This window comes from Vombatus ursinus, unplaced genomic scaffold (genome assembly GCF_900497805.2).
Source record: "Vombatus ursinus unplaced genomic scaffold, bare-nosed wombat genome assembly UNPS02014779.1, whole genome shotgun sequence".
NCBI lineage: Eukaryota > Metazoa > Chordata > Mammalia > Diprotodontia > Vombatidae > Vombatus > Vombatus ursinus.
Genome location: NW_020954557.1, coordinates 21,072,819 through 21,089,222, shown reverse-complemented (window position 1 = coordinate 21,089,222; position 16,404 = coordinate 21,072,819). Strand labels below are relative to the sequence as shown.

The window sequence follows — 16,404 nt, the reverse complement described above, 5'->3', positions numbered from 1 at the left end:
ATAAATTCTTCATTAATGGGGTTTTACTTTTTCTGTGTTTACCAGCATAATTTTTACATAAGCTAGTCCCCAGTTTGTTGTAAAATCAAATGTTCACGTGGCTGAACATTGTATCATTCTATTAGCTTCTTAAGAATTGTCTTTATATGTGATATTCTGGGTTGAAATAATCTTTTTTTTAATACATGACTCAACAGCTATTCAAGTTAGAAGACCTAAGAAAACGACGCCTTGAGGACCTGGCCACTCTCATTCAAAAAATTTTTCGAGGTTGGAAGTGCCGGACACATTTCTTGTTAATGAAAAAAAGTCAGATTGTTATTGCTGCCTGGTACAGAAGATATTCGGTAAGTTAGCAATCTTTAAACATGTAGTCTTCCTTATTGTATGAGAAATTGTCTTGATTTTTATGCTTATTTTTGTCATCGGTAAAATGAGGGAGTTGTTCTAGATGTTACTTGATGTCCTTCCCATCTCTTAAATCTGTGAAACTGTGACATGGGAAATCAACACCAGAAATGGATTCTAATATACACTGACCTGGCATTGATTCATTTAATCTTCAGTAGATGGTGGCCTAATGATTCCAGTTTAAAATCTCTGTTGCAAACTCCATTTTCATGCATTGGAAAGAATAAAAATAGTAATAGCTAACATTTATGTAATGCTTTATGGTTGGCATATCACTGCACACATGCTATCTCAGGCTGCAAACCTGGACTGAAAGATTTTATTTCTTTTTATTCTTGAGAAAACTCATCTGTGTTGATAATATGTGCAAAAGTATGCTTATATAATTATCTAATTGTAGTTATTTGCTTTCCCATGGATTAAAGATTCGTTGTTACAATTAATCAGATTTCAGGTACCTGTTCATCTTTTTTTATTTTTTTTTTCAACTCATTAGCAGGTGAGTTGGAAAATGAAAATTTGAGTGTATGTATCTCCCTTGGAGCACTCTGCCTGTTTTTAGTCAATAGACATGTTCAACAGTAAGGCCATATTAAATCAATGACAGATGTTGCTGATGTACTCCCATAGTGTGTTTTAGTATAATGCAAATGATCTTGAAGTTTGGGGGATTAATGAAGTACTTAACTACTCATTGATTTACCCGAGGCAGCAAAAGAAAATCTGCTTGATTTTCAGCCCTTTGAAGACAAAGTATTTGTTTGATTTAATATAGTGTAGTCAAACAGAGCAGAACTTCAAATATGAATGTGTGTAGACAAGTTAATGCTTGATTCATTTGTGGCATTTTCTTAAAAGATGGATTGTTTGGTTTCATTATTACTAGATGGTCCTGCTCTAATGAATTTCCCACTGGGGAGAATTCTAGTTCCACTTGACTGGATTAAAAATTATAATGCTGTGCTTTGTATTTATTTGAGAAAATAACAGTATAGAGTGATGTCTGTGTAGGCCTATTGTATTATTTCATTGTTTTGAAATAATGACTGGAGATGAAAAATAGGACACACAATAATGTTATGGCTGTTTTATTATCAGTTGCTTAGGTGGTGGTTGAATGTCCAAGTGATATTAATTTTTTAGGTTTATAAGTACTAAGAATAGCCCAGTCTCTAAGCAGAAACTAAATTTTCTATGGACCTGTGACTCTGTTCCATAACTAAACATCAAATTATTCATCTAATCTAGTCATTAGACTAAATATTTTCCTTCTACTGTGTGGCTGTTACTTCCATTTGGGATGATATTCTAAAATTATTTTCACTTATTTGATAAATCAAATTTATGGGATAAAATTTCAGTTCATTTTTTATAAAAATCAGTACATAAATAAGGTTTCATGGCTCCTTAAGAAAAACTTTAGAAGATAAATGAGTAAAGTTTTCGCAAGGAGAAGGTCTTCATGCAGTCACTGATTTGCCCATTTATTTGAGACTTTTAAAAAAGTTCGTCTCATAGCATGCTTTAAACATCAGTGAGTTTTAAAGCTTTCTCAATAGTTAAAGAAAAGGAACACTAAGGAGGTAGAATCTGTGGGAAATAACCCAAGTGTCTCATTTCCCCTGTTAATCCAGAGAGAGGAGGCAGTCTCTGTACATTTGAGGGGCAGGTGTATTCAGTATTTCACAGTGATTGAGGAAATATTACATCCTCATTTTTGTGCTAGAGACTAGCAGGGAGAGGACAGGCAACCATAAAGTAGAACCTTCCCTTATTTATGTTGTCTTTTGTTGATAGAAAACCATCTAATTTAAATATATTCTTCATAATTAAAAAAAAAACAACTGTGGTTAAAAAAAAAAAGTGTTATTTGTTACCAGAAGGTGTTTGTTGAGCAATTTCTCTGTTTCTTTGCAAAATTTATCCAGAGACTATTTTATGTTTTCGTGTGTGTGTGTGTGTGTGTGTGTGTGTGTGTGTACATATATATTCTATTTAATACACACACACACCCAGAGCTTGGTACATTATTACACTTGAACTAAGCTTCAATTCAAAGAACATTTATTAAGTAAGCACTTACTACGTGTCTAGCACTGTGTGGAGTGCCAGGGATATGAAGATAAAAAGTTAACATTCCTTGTCCTTAAGGGGCTTACATTCTGAGGGTGGGCAGGGATTATAGCATGTGTAGACAGATAAATAAATACCAGCTAATTAGAGGATGAAGCATCCAAAACTGGGGAGATCAGGAAAGGATGCACAGAGGATTTGGTGCCTGAATCTCTCCTTAAGTCAAAATGTGGATTCTAAGAAATGAAGGTGAGGACGTGAGGAAGGCTGTCTTGAAAGACAGCCTGTGAAAGGCACATCAGGGTTCAGGAACCTCTAGTTTGTCTGTAAATTGTGTGAAGAAAAGCAATATGAAATAAGCCTGGAAAGGAATATAGGACTCAGACTATGGAGAACCTTCAATTTTGTGTATTATCTTGGAATCAACGAGGAGCCGCTGAGCAATGTTGAATAAGGTTGGGGTGGGGGGTGTGATGTGGTCATACCTGTGCTTTAATTACCTAATTAATAAGGTAGCTGTGTGGAGAATGTACTGAATAGAGAAGACTTAAAACCGAGAAATTGTTCAGAAGCTCTTTCAGTAATCCAAGCGAGTGGTGATAAGAGCTGAATCTGTAACGGTGATCATGTGAGTGAAGAGAAGGGGATGAGTGAGAGAGAGGCTGTGGGTGTAGAATTAGTAAGTCTTAAGAACTCATTGGCTATAATACTGGTGAAGGATAGGAAAAAATCAGAGGATGACTCTGAGGTGGTAAATCTGGATATCTCCTATAGAAAATAGGCAGGTTTAGGGCAGAGAATGCTGTTTTGAAATGTCTGAGGTAAAGCTATCCAGAAGATAGGCAGAGGGTGATGCAGGACCAGAGTGGAGGAGAGAGTAGGGCTGGATATTAGCTGTGGAAGTCCACAGAGCTATGGGAACTGATTATATCACTAAGGGAGGGAGAATAGAATGAGAAGAGAAAAGCAGCCAGGTCAGATCTTTTGGGGGCACCTGTGCCTGGTGGGTGGGAGATGCTTGATGATTAACATGGTAGACCGAGGAAGAGCAGACAGGTAGAAGGAGAACCAGGAAACAGCAGTGTCTCACACTCGCGGAAACCAAAGGAGAGAGTGTCCAGGAGAGCACCAGTGTCAAATGCTGCAAAGAAGAGAAGTCATAGAGGATGTGAGGATAAAGAAAAGGTCATTGGATTTGGCATCATTGGTACTCTATAGCCTGCCCTGCAGTTTGACTATGACTTCAAGTCTGGAATTAACCCTGGAAACATACCTATTTTGTGGACATGAGTCCTGGTAGCCCACTACCATTGCTGCTCAGCACAGGTTAGGGGAAGGGATATAAAGGGGAGAGGGATCAGCAAGTAACTGGAAGTCTGAGAAGAGAGAGGAACTAATTTCCTTTCATCTTCTCTTCCACCCCAAGAGTCAACATTTGCCTTTGTTCAGCCCTCAAGCTTGTATATTTTACGGATCTGTAAATAGAACTGTTCACACTTTTTTTTCTTTTTTACCTGCAGCAACAAAAGAAATATCAACAGATAAAGAGTTCTGCCATTGTGATACAGTCTTTCATCCGAGGATGGAAGGTGAGTTTGAATGGAATATGATATCCTTGTTTGGAATCTTCACATTCTTTATAAATTCTTTACGGGTCCCTAGAGTTAGTTGAGCAGGAGGAAGTCTCCTTATTTCCTACTTTACCCCCTTAGTCAATCAGATGTAAAGTAATGCCTGTTGGTGGCCAAGCTGGTGACCTAATGCTTCAGTATTCCAGGTTAACTCTGTCTTTGTTCTCTGAGAAGGGCTTGGGTAGGGTCAGTGATAGAAAAATTACCCTGCCAGATACCTTTATTTGGGAGGCTACAGTCCCCAGCAACAGTGCCATATTGTCTTAGTTTTAAAATGTAATGTTATTGATGTTTTATTATTTTTTTTATCTTGCTAAGTATTTCTCAATTACATTTTAATTTGATTCTGGCCATGCTGGGGCATGTTTGACATCTCTGGTTCAGAAGGCCTTACTTCCATGCCGTTTGATCCTGCCAGACTGTAGGGCACCTACGTTTTCCCCTTCTCTCCTCACTCTCCAACCCCAGGGTGGACTCAAGGATGCCTGAGCTATCATAGAGTGATGTGTTCTGGGTCCAGATCAATTCTAGAGGAATCATAGGTTGCCTGCTTTTAGGTCCTTCCTACCAAAGGCTAATTCCAGGGCTATTCTAATGTCCTTGTTCCAAGACACTTTAGACTCTTACTTGTCCACTGCCTTGCTTCAAAATGCCCTTGTTCAGGCCTGGAAAAAACTTTTTGATAATGGCCCAGGCTCAGAGATTTACTCTTTAGGGTGGTTACAGGCTTATCTCCAAAGTTGTGGATTTTCTATAGGGGCAAAGGGCTTGGGCTAGCCTTGGGAATGATTGGTCTTTGTAATGGACTCCTAAGGTTGATTTTCCTGAAAGCAAAATATTCTTCATTGTAGCAAATGCCAAAGTGGAAGTCTTAGTCCAAATAATAAGCAACATGGCTCCACTGTATAGTTCTTCCCTCCCATTCTTAAGTCTGGATGCTACCACCATTGACTGACCCCAGTGTTCATCCAGTTTGGCCTGACATTATTCCTTCCAGCAACAGTTTCTCTTCTCACCTGATAGCCACATTTGCCCACCTTTCTTTCCTTGGCCATTCCCTTTGGTTCTAGCTCCTTTTTTTGTGCATATCAACCCAGCCTTGGCTTTCAGCTCTTTTCTGGATGAAGGTCATGCCTTTACCACAGCTGTGCCAAACCTTTTGTTCTTTGTGCTATAAGCAGTTTTTTGTTTGTTTGTTTTAGTAGAGAGACTTCAAACAAAGGAGACATCCCTTTCATGCAAACTGGTGGTTATTCTTCCTTTTTTTTTAGATGATCTGTCTAAAAGTTCCAGTGATCTACCTGACTTTGTCTGATGTGTAAGGACAGAGCTAGTCAAAACTTCCTTTCCCCGTTCAAGTGATCGTCACATTCCTTTGGTCTGAACATTGTATAGCTAGGATAGAGACACTGCTCTTAGTTGCCATCATCACAGCCAGCATAAGGATACCCCATATCTGTCGGGGAAAAAGAGCATTGCTTTTTCTAAGATGCCAATGAGGTAGTCATGGCAGAAATGGAGATATAGATACTATCACATTTCATACATCACTACTAAATGGGAGCACACTGTGAATGACCTGTAGGACAACTAGTGTTCCTTAGCCCACGTTCTGAGAACCACTGTCTTACCATAGGGTAGGCTCAGATCCTTCTCTTAAGGCGTTGGTTTTGTCATCTATGAGTGTGAGGTTCTGCTGATCTGCTCTAGAGTAGGAGTAATGGGATATAGTGGAAAGAAGGCTCGACGTCAAGATGAAAGACCTGAGTGTGAATCTTGGCATAGACTTGCTGTTGAAGGATTAGAGACAAATCATTTCACTTCTGAGCCTGCATTTAATCATCTGTAAAATGAGATTAGAATACTTGGAGTCCTTACCTCACAGAGTTATTTTGAAGACTTGGCCATTGCATTTTTGACTGCTTAACATTAATATAGATATTAGTCCTTTTAAAAAATAAATTTTTAAAAGGTAGAATTAATTTTTAAAAGTGTTTTATTGATATCTTTCACTTTTCCATCATTTTAGTTTCCAAACATATTCCTCCCCCCCATATCCCCACCCAGAGAGCCATCATTTTTTACAAAGAATGAAAAAGAGGAAGGGATGTGGTTCAGCTTAAAACTAAGAAACCCATCGATGGAATTTTGACAGTGTATGCGATGTTTCTGGACCCATCATCCCCTCTGCAAGGAGTGGAGTGGGATACATTTTCTCTCATCTCTACTTTGTGGCTGTTAAAAGAGAATGTATGGTGATGATTATCTCTTGAAATTTTTAAAAATTGTTATCTTTATTTTAAAAGTATCTATATTACACCTACTAGATGCCAGGCACTGTGCTAAGCACTTTTTACAAATATTGTTTCATTTGTTCCTCACAACAACCCTGGGATATGGGTGCTGTTATTATCTTCATTTTACAGTTGAGGAAAACTGAGGCAAACAATTTAAGTTTTCAGTGGGGTGGGAGATATCCTTTGTTTTACTTTTTAATTTTTTTTTTCTTTTGGATGTACCCTAGGCTCGAAAGATTCTGCGTGAATTAAAACACAAGAAGCGCTGTCAGGAAGCTGTCACCACCATTGCTGCTTTCTGGCATGGTACACAGGTAGGCAAGATTCTGCCTTACAAAGCCAGTGATCTGGGGAGAGATACGGGAGCAGAACTGTGGTCCCTCCCTAATGAGGAGCAGATAAATACATCACTGACTCACACTCCCAAAACTTGCATTTATTTTCCTTTTTGCTGCTTGCTTGTTTTTCAGCAGTTTGGGCGTGGAACAGCAGCACATGCTTTCAAGTTTACTGTTTTGTACTGACCTGTCTCTCTCTTTCTTTTTTTTCTTTCTCCATTGGGAACCAGCAGTAACCATTTCTGCCTTAAACTTTTCTATAACTCCTTTTCAAATACACCACAGGCGCGAAGGGAACTGAGACGACTGAAGGAGGAGGCTAGGAATAAACATGCTATTGCTGTTATTTGGGCTTACTGGCTTGGACTTAAGGTACTTCATGCACACATCCCATCACTCCCCTCTGTGACTGATGGTCCCCAACCTTATTCAGTAGCATATGGAGAGGATTAATGACTAATGTTAAAGTTGGCTAATATTGGTGCATGCATTTGATGCCACAAAAAGACTTTCAATGTCAGTAGTGTTTGTAGGAAACTCAAGCATGTCCAGACAAACAGTACTAATGGTTTACTAATGAGTTGCTAGTGTAGAATTTAAAAAAAAATGTTTCAAATTTAAAAGAATAGGTTTTGGAATTGTTTGCACTAAAATACAGTACGCATGTTTCTCTTGGCTACTAGCCATTTAACTTTTTATGATAATTTTTTTTTTAACGTGGATTGCGTCTCATCCATTTCTTTACAATGGAAATGCTAAAAACTAACTAAAAAAAAAAAACCCCACATACTTTTAAAAGAAGTTTAAGAATGAAATTTATTTACCAGACCTACAGAGGCAACCATTAGCTATCAGGAAGGAAACATTACAAATATATAATGTTATCATCTGAGTTTTAACAGAATGCTGTTTCCGTGCAAAACTAGGCTTATGGCCCCCAAGGAATCCCCGGAATTTCAGCATCAGCTGTTTGTTTTCAGAAACAAGGTCCTCCTGAAATACTCTTGCTAATCCCCAGGCTATGGTTGGAGGCTGTGTGAACACTGAAAATACTCCAGGGAGCAATATTTTAAGTATTTTTATTACTTTAAACAGCTAAAGGTCTCTTTGCTCAAAATTTGGATTCCTTTTTAAAGCTAAAATTGTTGGTGTGGCCCTCCTGAGGCAGCCTGATATGATGAATAGAGCATTGGACATAGGAAGACCTTGATTTAAGGTCTGCATCTGACACAGACTTTCAAATGTTATATAAATGTCAGTTACTATTACTATTATCGCTGCAAACTCAAGAAGAAGAGTCATATGATGAGCTCAAAGCTATCTACAGTAGATTTACACACAACCCATTATATTATAGATACATCTGTAGAGCATTTATTAAGCCTATACTATGTACTACCTCTGTGTAATCACGGTGGATACAGATACAAGCGAGTAAGACAGGTGCCTACATTCAAGGACTTTCTGTTCTAATAGGTAAAGATAGCACATAAACGGAAGTAAAGATGGGGACAGGAAGCGGCAGAGCTCCGTATATCAAGAGTAACAAAAACCTTTAATAAGGTCTCAGCCCAGTCGATGCAGTTTACTTAGTTTGGTTTTAGAATTTCAATATAAATTATTCAAGGTTGTGTTATTCCAATAACTTCAGACGTGAACTATTTCTACATGTAAATCGAAGTTATTTTCATCTATTTCTGAATCAAAGAAATGTTTCTTGAAATTCCAACTTTAATTGCAACTGTAGTCATTTAGTTATATTTTTGTCCCTGAGATTTATATTCTTCAGTGAACTCCATGATTCTCTCCTTGAGCCATATGTATATATATACCTCTTTTGAGATGTACACAATCAGAAACAAGTGAACCATTCATTTAAATTATTCAAGGAATAGTGTAAGTACATGGCTACATCTACCTTATTTGAAAATCATTGTTCCCATTGATGGTTAAAAATACATAAACACATAAATAAATAAATTTAATAGTCGAACCTTTCCCAATAGCTAAAACAGAAATCTCATAGACTTCTGAAAGGCAGAAAGTAGAATTCACTATTTTGTGAACAATTTCAATGAAGTACATGAAATTAAAAGGTAGAAAAATATCCAACATCTTCCACCTAGTCAGTCCATCATTGTTTATTTTTATGGTAGAATAAATACTTAAATTTTAGTTTAAAAATTGAGTGCTTATGGTTAGCTTTAAAACTGGGCAATTTCTTCATTTTTTTTTCTTGTTCCAAACTTACTGAGATATGCGGTTAACTTCACTATATTTCCTTTTGTGTACTTGGCTATAACAGCAACTGAGTTTTCGTGAATGCTTCAGATTTTTAATACAAAAGAATTTCTCTTTAACTTAAAGGTCAGTCTTCAGGGAAACAGCCTCTATTTGTGTTTTTCCCTTTGCAGTTACTGTTAAAAGTGCTTCCTTTTAAAAATCTTACTTTCTAATTAATAAAACCAAACAAAAACATATGGCTTCTTTAGTCCTAAGCATCCCTAGTGTTTTAAGGGGGAGTTATGCAAGAAATGCGAAAGAATAAGAAAAAAGAAATAAAGAAAAAAGGAAGGAAAGAGGGAAGAAACAAGACAAAAAGAAAAAGAAAATAGTGGTAGCATGCCACCATTCTTTGACCTCAGGTACCCCGAGTTGACTCTTGTGCAAAATCTTGTTCCATTGGAAACACTAGTGACCTTTGCACCATTTTCACACTAGTCCTTTGGGTTTAAATGGTCATATCTTGTTCTTCCATCATTCTGTAACTTTCATTCATAAATCAGCTGTTCTGTTTGGGAGTACCTTTTTTTCTGGACATTGTGCTGTCTGCATTGGGCTGTCTCTTTTATTCACTATCTAAACCTTTTAGGCTCGAAGGGAATTGAAACGCTTGAAGGAGGAGGCTAGGCGTAAGCATGCAGTTGCTGTCATTTGGGCTTACTGGCTTGGACTGAAGGTACTCTCTCAACCCCTCCTTCCTCTCCACGATGAACTCAGTAAAGCGTGGCACTTACTAACATCAACAACTGGTTTTTGTGCTTGCTCTTGATCTGCACTATCTTTTAGACTAGTCTTCCCTAATTTGTTTTGTTTTGTTTTGTTGTGTTTTTTTGGGGGGAGGATAAGCCATTTCAGAATTTTCTGATTTTAATACACGTTTTGATCATCTTTTTTAAGTGACACATTTTAGAATGATCTTTTGAGGCACTTTTATTTCGTCAGATTTCTAACATCAGTTCAGTTAGGTCAACATCTTTTAATAGTATTTCTTTTATTCCTTTTATCAGCCTGATTTTAATGCCTTAAGATTTATAGCTTTCCTTAAAACACCCATCAGAGAGCAAGTTCAATATGTAATTCAAATCATGCTTCACTACATTTCTACATTTAGATGAAAGAAAGGCAATCTGTGTTTACCCTGGAGGCTTGGCTAATGGATCACTCAAGTTAAACCAGGATACTAAATTCAGAAAATGTGTTTGCTTTAATGCAAGTATTATGGCATTAGAATCATGGTGTACAAACTAAATATGGCTTTAGACTTCAGAAAACTTTCCAAATGATCCACTCTGGGGCATTTTTAAGGATTTTTCTTTCCTGGAGATGTATGTCAAAATTGTGCAAGCTTTGCTGAAATTTGTAACTACAGAAATAACTTTGTTCATCTAATTATGAATGTCAAATGAGGCTTAAAACAGGGAGATACTCCTGGCAGAGTTTCATCAAGTATCAACAAAAGAGGAATTCCCTATAGATGCAGAGGTATTCCAAATAAGCATTTTTGCAGATGTCATGGTGCCAGTTGAATTAAGCCCTGGAACATTTGCAGAACCTCTTCAAGGAAATACATCATCACTCTAAAGAGTTTGGTCCATCTTTCCATTCAGGCAAAACCAAGTAGATTGAGAATGCCTATGGTCAGTATATGTCTTAGGTGGTAAGCTAGACCCAGAACTTGAAAAGAAGAGAAGAATTAGCTTTAGGAAATCATAGCAGTCTTTTCAGTGACTTCAGACATTTCCTAGAACTAATGACCTGTCTTTTTAACAACAATAATTCTAGTAATTCTGCATGAACACAAATTATGACACATCACAGTCTACAAATAATTTAAAATGGAGAATTATCCATCAGGACGTGAAGACACACATGGCAGGTGTGATTAGACATTGTCAAAATACAAACAGAAAATTGTACGTTAAAAAAATGCCATAAATAACTTTGTAAGAGAGATTTATGAATAAAAAAAGAGCTGGTTATGAGGCAGGCAGCCAGGTGGCATAGGACCTAGAATCAGGAAGACTTGAGTTCAGATTTGACCTTAGACACTTCCTTGCTTGATTTAACCTCAGAGACTTCCTAGCTGTGTGACTTGGGCAAATCACGTAACTTCTCTGCCTCAGTTTTCTCATCTGGAAAATGGGGGTGATAATGACACCTACCTTCCAGGGATTTTGGGAGGATCAAATGAGGTAATATTTCTAGAAGCCTTTAGAAACCTTAAAGTGCTGTCTATATAAATGCTAGCTATTATTATTGTGGAGCAAGGGTGAGTGTGCTCCACCGATGTCCACACAGTGTTAAAAAGCTTTAGAGGAAAATCCCTCAACATACTGGGCAGAGTCCACCTGGGGAGAATTCCAGAAGAAAATACGCAGGAGTTACACAGGATGAGATGGCATGAATGGGTTTCATTCTGTACCAGTGGAGGGAATACCCACATTGATGAGGCCCCAGATACATTAAAGAGAGGTGGGTGCACACAGCCACTGGCCATAGCAACCTATTTTTGCCCTCTCTTAACATAGGTTGTCCTTACTGTTATCTTTCTATCAATAATTTGACAATTACACCTTGTCAGCAAAGTGAATGAAATATGTTGCAATTTACTTTTAGTCCTGTTCAAGGAAGAGAAAATTATTTATGAAAATAGGACTAAAGCACTCTCTATAAGATTCACAAGTTTTTGAATTTGAATAACCTTAGGAATACTAAATCTCTACTATGAAGAATCTAATTACTAGTTCTATGTATAGAATTTTAGCAGATTACCATTTCAATTAATATAACTGAAATTAAAAAATAGAAAAGTTAGCTAAGGAACATTGACAAAATGCCTTAACAAATAGTCCACTGTTCTCATTGTAGATACACTGTGTCCTTAAGCTACCATTTTTTTAAAAAGAAAGAAACGAAAAACTTTGACAAATGTTACCTTTCCAGTACTCAAGAAATGTACTATGTGATCATTTTGTTTTTCATTAATTAACTAAACCTTTTACTTGTTTTCTCATCTTATCTATATGTTATAATTGGCATATTTTCTTGCTGGGGAATCAGTGATTTTCAAAATAAGGAATAAATCACATTAAGTTGAGATATTGGTTAAGTATAATCATTCTTAGTCACCATTATGTGATTCATTTACTTCATCTGAGTAGTTTATTTCATTTTTCATCTGGCATTGTGGAAATACTAAAAATAACAACTATCAAAATAAATGGGTTTTCCCATTTTAAAATAATTGCTATTCAAGTGATATGAGCTAAACATTTCAAGTTCAAGAATTTTATCCAGAGTAAGTTACAGAGAACCTGTGGGGAGTACTTTTACTCTATGGATTGATTTGCTACTCTAACTAGTACCACTTTGAAATAATCTGCAAGTACATTAGAAGCCCCTTTATATCTTGTCACAGCAAACAAGTCAGTATTTACTGAATTTCACAAATTGGATCAAATTTTAGATCTAACTCCCATTTTGCAGGCTAACCAGATTCTAATAGGCTTTTATGGGCTTGGTATGGTTTTTGTATTTTAATGGTTTAAAGAATAATGGTTTTCATATGGTTTTATCCAACATGAAATACCAATGAGCTATGTTATGATGGGGTTCTCCTCTTCCTAAATCAAACATATGTGCCTTGTCCACTTGTACAATCTATACTGTAGTGAAGATAGCTATTCATAAGTAGTCTTTGAAAGTTTGCCAGTTTTATTCCATTTTTCTCGTGGCCAGAAATGATTAGAGAGTATAAGTTAAAATATTCACTCGATCTGGTGACTCTGTTGCCCAACAGAAATAATGGTCATTGATCTCTTAGTACCTAAAGTAAAGGATAGATGATTATAAAATGTAGAGGAAAAAATTTGGCTCTTGGTTAGAGCATGAAACTTTGCTCTTGTAAAATTTACTATGTTTTATTTTAAAAAAAAAAGACAAAGGGAACTATCTCTCCCTTTAATGTTTTTTTTTAAATAAGCCAAAATATTGATAGCTAAATGCTGATTCTTGGATTCATTTCAATATGATGATGAATATTTAAAGGAAAATCTTTTCCTTTTGGTTAGATAATTTAGCTTTTATAGTAGATAATGATAGCAAAGCTATAAGTGCTATATATTTGTATATTTTTAAACCTTCATATTCACTTTTGTCAAAATTTGGTTCTAGGTAGGGCCATATGGCTTACAGAAGTTCTGATTATCTTGTCACTTGTATATGTGTTAGAATTTAAATATTCTTATTTAATCTGTTCTAAGTAGTTTTCTAGCATTCATCGTTTTAGAGAATAGTTACATTAAAACATTGTGTGTGTTATTTTCTGAGATATATACATTTGATTTTTAAGGGTTTATTTTTAAAATACTGAACTCTTAAAAAGTTAGGGTCTTAAAAAAAATAACCCACCACCAAAACTCTTGAAAAAATCAAGTATTGCCTCTTGGCATTTTTTCTAACTCTCCCTCCCTCCCTTTTTTTTTTTTCTTAACCTAATTACCACTTTTTTAGTATGCTTGAATTATTTTGGTTACCTCTGGAGAGCATGTCCGTAAGTTTACACTTTTCTAATATTTTTCTCTTCATAGAAAAATACTACCTTTTATGAACAAATGCCAGAAGTTAACCTCTAATCATCCTAACCTTTTCTCTTAAGGTACGTAGAGAATACCGGAAATTCTTCCGAGCCAACGCTGGCAAGAAAATTTATGAGTTTACACTTCAGAGAATCGTAAGTTCAGACCATTTGTACTTTTTTATGTCTTATTAAAACTTTCGTGTAAATGATAAACAATATTAACAGTAAAATAAGACAATTACAGGTTTGTTTCGAGGAGCATAAAGTATATTAGTTCCAAGTTGAGTTATAATAGTTTTTAATGATATTCTTTTGGCCAGACTATAGTACAATTAGATAGATTAAAGAATGGCTAAATGAGGAGTCATTAATAATTTGATGTTATCCAAGAAGAAGGTCTCTAATGGAGTGCCTCACAGATACGTTCTTGCTCTGTTTAATACTTTGAATAATAACTTGGGAGAAAGGCTCTAGTGGTTTGCTTATCAAATTTATAGGTCACAAAAAGCTGTGGGAGATAAGTAACATTGGATGTCAGTCAGAATTCAGATCTTAGGCTGAAATGTTAGTTTGAACTTGATCTAGTGAAATTAATTCAGAATAGATAAATCTAAAGTTTTACATTTGAATTTTTAAAAAATCAACTTCCCAGGTGCAAAATGGGCAGGGCGGGGTGAGGCGTGCTGCTCGATAGCAGCAATTCATCTGACAAAGGTTTAAAAGTTTTGTTGAAATGCAAGCTCAGTGTGTGGACTACGTGGTGATGCAGTGGATAGAGACTGGACTTGGAGTGAAAAAGACCTGAGTTCAGATCCCTCATCAGGCACTTAATAGATCTGTGACCCTTGGCAAGTCACCTATCCTCTCTCTGCCTCATTTTCCTCAACTGTAAAATGGGGATAACAATAGCATCTACCCCACGTGGTTGTTGTGAGGATCAGATTACATAACAATTACAAGTTTTTAGCACAATTCCGTGCCACATAGTAGGTGCTGTATAAAAATGCATATTCCCTTCTTTCAGTGTGTCTGCAGTTTGATATGGTAGGGAAAAAAGCTAGTCATGCTTTTGAGTTCATTAAGAAGCATAGTCTGTAAGACTGGGAAGTGGTAGTTCTGCTGGGCTTTATCCTGGTCAGTTAGTTAGCAATTTAGGGAAGTCCTTGACAATGCCCAGAAGAGGGCAAGCTGGGATGGTGAAAGGCCTTGAGATCATGGCCCATGAGAGTCAGTTGAAGGAATTGGGGATATTAGGCTCAAGAAGCAAAGGCTTGGCATAGGATAGGGGACACCATAGCTACCTTCAGGTGTTTGAAGGGCTGTCCTCATGGAAGACCCATTATGTTTTCTCTGCTTGGCCCCAGATGTTTGAACTGTGAGAAATGGAGGAAAGTTGCACGGAGGTGTCTTGATGCAAGGATATGTTTCCTAATAATTAGAACTATCCAAAAGTGGAATAAGTTCTGTTTTAAGTTAGTAGGTTCTTTCATAGTTGAGGTCTGTAAGCGAAGGCTAAGATGGCCCCGTGGTGGAGTCTATTGTAGAAGCATTTTTATTTTTCCAGATACAGATTGGACCAGGTGGTCCCTCAGGTCATTCACCTCAAGCTCTGAGGGTGCTGTTTGCCTGAAGAAGCACCGAGAGAATTGTGTAAATGCTCAACTTGTGAATCTGCAGGAGAAACTTCTAGTAGCAGAATTTAAATTGTAATGGGCAGAGGTAGGACGTTATTTGCTGATTTAAAGTCTTACAAGGGCCTTCTGTGGTCTGAATACCAGCCTACCAAGATTATGGAGTGACTTACCACGAGAAGATTAGCCACTCCACGATGAATTCTTTGGCCATGATCACCCTCTTCAGTCACACAGCTGACTAAAAGATGCAGATAATGAGCTGCAGCTGTGTTTATCACTGGTAGATTCCAAAAAAGCATTTGACCGGATAAGACAAAAATGCAGCCTTAACGGCTCTGTTCCAATATGGGGTGTCCCACGTAAATGTTAAGATCGTTAGTAGATGCAGGGACAGAGATAATGTTGTTCAGCCATCCTCTCATCATCAATATGAAAGGACAGATAATCACCCAAAGTGTTCACCCCTGTCGTGGAAAGTCTCTGCCACAGTGCAAGTGGAGCCGAGGTTCCCTTGTGTCCTAGATCCCTGTGGGAGCCTGGGGTCCACAGATCCCTTTGCAGAATAATGTCTTGAAAAATCATAAAATATACCAAGTTTGTGGACCTCTGCTATAAAGACAATGATCTTGGGTACTTGACTCACCAATACAGATTTTAACTCATATGTACTTTCTCTTCCTAAAACATAAAAATAAAATATGTATGAAAATATATTAAAAGATAAAACATATTTCTAGTCTTCTTACACTCCTCCTCATCCTTCACTGCGCAGTCTAGTTAGATTGGCCTACTTACAGTTCCTCACACACAACACTCCCATCTCTTTTTTCTGTCTTGGCCATCCCCCGTACCTGGAACAATCTCCCGCCTCACCTGAGTCCTGGCTTTCTCAGACTCCTTTCAAATCCTATCCTCTGTGGGAAGATTTCCCTAGTCCCTCCACTAGCTGGTGCCTTTTCCTCCGAGTATATCTTCTGTCTACTCTTTATATATCTTGTACTCCCCCAGTTATTTACATGTTTTCTCCCCTGTTAGACTGTAAGCTCCCTCCTCTGACTCAGGGGCATGTTTTTGCCTTTCTTTGTATTGCCAGCTCTTGGCGCAGTACCCGGAACATAGTAAGGACGTAGCTGCTTGTTGACTGACCAACTGACTAGA

At 37.1% G+C, this 16,404-nt stretch overlaps 1 protein-coding gene across 4 annotated transcripts in view; it reads left to right on the top strand.

Moving 5' to 3' along the window:
- MYO1B (myosin IB) overlaps window positions 1–16,404 on the top strand; it is a 220,278-nt gene that overhangs the window by 187,663 nt on the left and 16,211 nt on the right. For 2 of the 4 annotated variants that reach the window (XM_027865829.1, XM_027865830.1), the window contains exons 20-25: window positions 198–347; window positions 4,005–4,073; window positions 6,640–6,726; window positions 7,036–7,122; window positions 9,623–9,709; window positions 13,691–13,765. In XM_027865829.1, the coding sequence (XP_027721630.1) occupies window positions 198–347; window positions 4,005–4,073; window positions 6,640–6,726; window positions 7,036–7,122; window positions 9,623–9,709; window positions 13,691–13,765 (555 nt within the window). The remainder of the gene's footprint in view (window positions 1–197; window positions 348–4,004; window positions 4,074–6,639; window positions 6,727–7,035; window positions 7,123–9,622; window positions 9,710–13,690; window positions 13,766–16,404) is intronic. The other 2 variants (XM_027865831.1, XM_027865832.1) reach the window with 2 other exon arrangements.